The following is a 4,998-nucleotide window of genomic DNA, read 5'->3' on the forward strand; positions in this document are numbered from 1 at the left end:
AGACTGACCATGCCCCATCATTGCCAGCCCCCCTCCCCACGCCAGCGCAAGAGTCCTGGTCAGGGGACAGAGCAGCGTGCCCCAAGTGGATGCCTGCAGAAAGAGGTTTCTCTTTCTCATGGATTCCCCCCTGCAGGCACAGAAATGCTCCCTTGCTGTTTTCCCTGAACATCCCTTTACCCTGGCTCACTTGTCTTGGTTCCCATCCCGTGCTCTCCACAGGCCCCTGAGCTGGCAGTGCTGCTCTGAAGAGACCAGGTCCTGCTGTTGTCCACAGCCATGGCTCCAGGGAAGCAGCAGCCCCAACATGAAGGTGGCAGAAAGGATCTGCCCACTGAGGCAGTGAGGGGCATCCCTGAGGTTCACGAATGCCTGCTCCTCCATGTGGCAGCTGGGCTCGTGGCTCCTTGACCCCTCCTGTATGCTGGGGTTGCACCCCCAGCTCCAGAGGAGTTGTACGAGATGGGAGCAGAGTCAAAGAATTTTCTGCTGGATTCTTTATTGTGTCTACCTAAACAGGGAGCCTGGCTGCATACCTATGTGAGGTCTTCTACGACAGAAAACACTGCCAAGGCGGTAATAATATTATTTAAGTGGAAGAAATGTATGATGTAAAATATACAACGAGAAAAACAAGAAATATATGATCAAAAGAGCATGCGAGCTTTTTCTGAGGATGATGGCCACCTTACTGATGCTGCAGTAGTCTGTGTTCAAAGAGTTTCCTCAGGGCCCCCTTGATGTCTGTATTCCTCATGCTGTAGATGAGGGGGTTCACTGCTGGAGGCACCACCGAGTACAGAACTGCCACCACCAGATCCAGGGATGGAGAGGAGATGGAGGGGGGCTTCAGGTAGGCAAACATGGCAGTGCTGACAAACAGGGAGACCACGGCCAGGTGAGGGAGGCACGTGGAAAGGGCTTTGTGGCGTCCCTGCTGTGAGGGGATCCTCAGCACAGCCCTGAAGATCTGCATGTAGGAGAAAAGAATGAAAACAAAACACCCGAAGTCCACAAAGACACTAACCACAATAAGCCCAACTTCCCTGAGGTAGGACTGTGAGCAGGAGAGCTTGAGGATGTGGGGGATTTCACAGAAGAACTGGTCCACAGCATTGTCTCTGCAGAGGGGTATAGAAAATGTATTGGCCGTGTGCAGGAGAGCATAGAGGAACCCAGTGCCCCAGGCAGCTGCTGCCATGTGGACACAAGCTCTGCTGCTCAGGAGGGTCCCATAGTGCAGGGGCTTGCAGATGGCAACGTAGCGGTCATAGGCCATGACAGTGAGAAGATACAACTCAGCTGCAATAAAACAGAGAAACAGAAAGACTTGTGCAGTGCAACCATAGTACGGAATGGCCCTGGTGTCCCAGAGGGAATTGGCTATGGCTTTGGGGACAGTGATGGAAATGGAGCCCAGGTCAAGAACAGAGAGGTTGAGGAGGAAGAAGTACATGGGGGTGTGGAGGTGGTGGTCGCAGGCTACGGCAGTGATGATCAGGCCATTGCCCAGGAGGGCAGCCAGGTAGATGGCCAGGAAGAGCCAGAAGTGCAAAAGCTGCAGCTCCCGTGTGTCTGCGAATGCCAGGAGGAGGAAATGGGTGATGGAGCTGTTGTTGGACATCTGCTGCCTCTGCACATGGGGATCTGTTCAAGGAGGTAAAGGAAGGGAGACGTTAGGGCAGACTGGTTTGAGAAAAATCTACTGACTTTCTTACAGGAAGCCCCAAAAGAGCCTTTCACTTTTCGGGAGACCTTTGGTGAGCTCTGGTTGGTGCTGGCTGAGGGTGCCCCAGGGAGCAGCAGGCTCTGCTGGCAGCTCGGCAGGACTCAGTCCTGCCCTACAGCAACAGGTAAATAGGAACATAGGGTGATCTCAGATTAAATGCAGTCGTGATGTCAAAGAGTTTTTCAGCATTGTCACTCCCAATTCACCTGACTGCAGAGCAGAGCAGAGCAGAGGCAGTTTGGGTTGTGCCTTCTGCTCTAGTTGCCCCAGCACAGCTGAGGAGTGGTTTGAATACAGCAATGCCTGGCATTTCTGCTGCACTGCAAGGGAAACCTTGTGGGTGCTGAGCTTGGGCACAGGGACTGTCCCTTAGTGCAGAGTGAGGACAGCCGCTCTGTGCATCAGCCCTGCTCTCAGCTGCCCTGTGCTGGCAGCTCTTCCAGCTGGAGGACTATCGCACTTGGGTGTTCCCCCCAAAAGAAAGAGGCCAGTGCTGGGAGCAGAGGAATCCCATTTCCAAGTGCAGATCTCCAAACCCCTCACCCCATCTCATCGCACCTGAGGAGGATCTCAGCTCTGCCCTCCCAACCAGGGACACAGAGGGCTCATGACAGCTGCCCACATGCAGCCACCCAGCAGCATTTCAATGGCCTTAGCACCGAGGTGTCTTCTCCATGGGGCTCCTGCAAAACAGAGAGATGCCCTGGGAGAGCTGTGCCCTACGGGAGGCCAGCCTGCAGCCCAGCAGGACCTCTGAACTGCCATTGGATACCAAGAAGAGCTCCCTTAACACCAGACCTTTTTATCCAATGGCAACCAATTTTACCATGAGCTTAGTCCCAAAACCACCGAGAACACAAGGAGAATAGAAACTTTACAAGACCAATACCTTGCACTTTGTCTTGGAAGCAACTTTAAAAGAAGTGTCCAACCTTCAGGCACTGCAACTAGGAGGTCCATTTTCATTGAAGATCTGCTGTCTGACAGGCCACACGTGACACAGTGTTGTGCAAGGGGCAAAAATAACAGGATCAATCCTCAACAGAAGGAGCAGAAAAACAGAAAATGATCTTTAAGTAGAATTATGACAAGAGAAAAAATCAGATTCGTGGCCTAAGATAAACTCTGGGAAATGTGGAGAGAAGGGGAGGCAGGTTATTGTTAGTGAAACAGCACCCATTGGATCAGTTTCCATAAGGCATCATTGAGGCCCTGGTTCCTCATGCTGTAGATGAGAGGGTTCACTGCTGGAGGCACCACCGAGTACAGCACTGCCACCACCAGATCCAGGGATGGGGAGGAGATGGAGGGGGGCTTCAGGTAGGCAAACATGGCAGTGCTGAGAAAGAGGGAGACCACGGCCAGGTGAGGGAGGCACGTGGAAAAGGCTTTGTGGCGTCCCTGCTCAGAGGGGATCCTCAGCACGGCCCTGAAGATCTGCACATAGGACAGCACAATGAAAACAAAACACCCACAGTTCACAAAGACACTAACCACAAGAAGCCCAGCCTCCCTGAGGTAGGATTCTGAGCAGGAGAGCTTGAGGATGTGGGGGATTTCATAGAAGAACTGGTCCACAGCATTGCCTTGGCAGAGTGGCAGTGAAAATGCATTGGCTGTCTGCAACACAGCAGAGAGGAAGCCAGTGCCCCAGGCAGCTGCTGCCGTGTGGACACAAGCTCTGCTGCCCAGGAGGGTCCCGTAGTGCAGGGGCTGGCAGATGGCAATGTAGCAGTCATAGGCCATGATGGTGAGAAGATACAATTCTGCTGACATCAAAAATACAAACAGAAAGATTTGTAAAGCACATCCTGCGTAGGAGATGTCCCTGGTGTTCCAGAGGGAATTGGCCATGGCTTTGGGGACAGTGGTGGAGATGCAGCCCAGGTCGAGAACAGAGAGGTTAAGGAGGAAGAAGTACATGGGGGTGTGGAGGTGCTGGTCACAGGCTACAGCGGTGATGATGAGTCCATTGCCCAGGAGGGCAGCCAGGTAGATGCCCTTGAAGAGCCAGAAGTGCAAGAGCTGCAGCTCCCGTGTGTCTGCAAAGGCCAGGAGGATGAACTGGGTGATAGAGCTGCTGTTGGACATTGTGTCCCTCTGCGCATGGGGATCTGTTCAAGGAGGTAAAGGAAGGGAGAACTTAGGGCTGACTGGTTTGAGAAAAATCTACTCACTTTCTTATAGAAGCCCCTCCAAACTGCCTTTCACTTTTCGGGAAGAGCTTTGTTGAGCTCTGGTTGGTGCTGGCTGAGGGTGCCCCAGGGAGCAGGAGGCCCTGCAGGACTCAGTCCTGCCCTACAGCAATAGGTAAATAGGAACTTGGGGTGATCTCAGATTAAATCCAATCCTGATATCAAAGAGCTTTTCAGCATTGTGGCTCCCAATTCACCTGACTGCAGAGCAGAGCTGTGGGCAGTTTGGGTTGTGCCTTCTGCTCTAGTTGCCCCAGCACAGCTGAGCAGTGGTTGGAATGCAGCAATGCCTGGCTTTTCTGCTGCACTGCAAGGGAAACCTTGTGGGTGCTGAGCTTGGGCACAGGGACTGTCCCTTAGTGCAGAGTGAGGACAGCCGCTCTGTGCATCAGCCCTGCTCTCAGCTGCCCTGTGCTGGCAGCTCTTCCAGCTGGAGGACTATCGCACTCGGGTGTTCCCCCCAAAAGAAAGAGGCCAGTACTGGGAGCAGAGGAATCCAGTTTCCAAGTGCACATCTGCAAACCCCTCACCCCATCTCATCGCACCTGAGGAGGATCTCAGCTCTGCCCTCCCAACCAGGGACACAGAGGGCTCATGACAGCTGCCCACATGCAGCCACCCAGCAGCATTTCAATGGCCTTAGCACCGAGGTGTCTTCTCCATGGGGCTCCTGCAAAACAGAGAGGTGCCCTGGGAGAGCTGTGCCCTACGGGAGGGCAGCCTGCAGCCCAGCAGGACCTCCCAAGGACAGAGTCAACTCTCCTGAATTTGTTATGTCCTGGAGGGAGGGTGAGATCCCTGCCAGCCACACACTGCAGTACCCAGAGCCCCACAGGTGAACAGGGTGTGAGCTGGATGCTTTTCCTCCACGGCCATATGTGCATGACAGCACATGCAGCGTTGGTGTCTGAGCTGCGCTTGAATGCTCACTCCCCACATCTGTCTCCCTTCCTTTCTGCCCATGGCTCTGCTGCCTGGACCTCTTCTTGGCCACAACCTCTTTCTCTATTCCCACGTCTCCTCCCTCTCCATGCTCACAGAGCCCATCCCACCTGCTGTGTGCTCAGCTCTGCC

The 4,998-nt window shown here is 53.9% G+C and overlaps 2 protein-coding genes across 2 annotated transcripts; both read right to left on the reverse strand.

The window, feature by feature from the left end:
* Positions 1–688: 688 nt before the first annotated feature.
* LOC148051179 (olfactory receptor 14A16-like) lies at positions 689–1,624 on the reverse strand. Its single transcript, XM_087738313.1, has one exon. The coding sequence runs from the start codon at positions 1,622–1,624 to the stop codon at positions 689–691; it is 936 nt and encodes a 311-aa protein (XP_087594439.1).
* A 1,266-nt stretch (positions 1,625–2,890) lies between these two features.
* LOC148051180 (olfactory receptor 14A16-like) lies at positions 2,891–3,892 on the reverse strand. Its single transcript, XM_087738296.1, has one exon. The coding sequence runs from the start codon at positions 3,818–3,820 to the stop codon at positions 2,891–2,893; it is 930 nt and encodes a 309-aa protein (XP_087594422.1). The 5' UTR covers positions 3,821–3,892.
* Between the last annotated feature and the right edge of the window lie 1,106 nt (positions 3,893–4,998).

Source organism: Nipponia nippon, unplaced genomic scaffold, assembly GCF_047370975.1.
Source record: "Nipponia nippon isolate SJK-2023a ecotype South Korea unplaced genomic scaffold, ASM4737097v1 scaffold_64, whole genome shotgun sequence".
In the NCBI taxonomy this organism is placed as follows: domain Eukaryota; kingdom Metazoa; phylum Chordata; class Aves; order Pelecaniformes; family Threskiornithidae; genus Nipponia; species Nipponia nippon.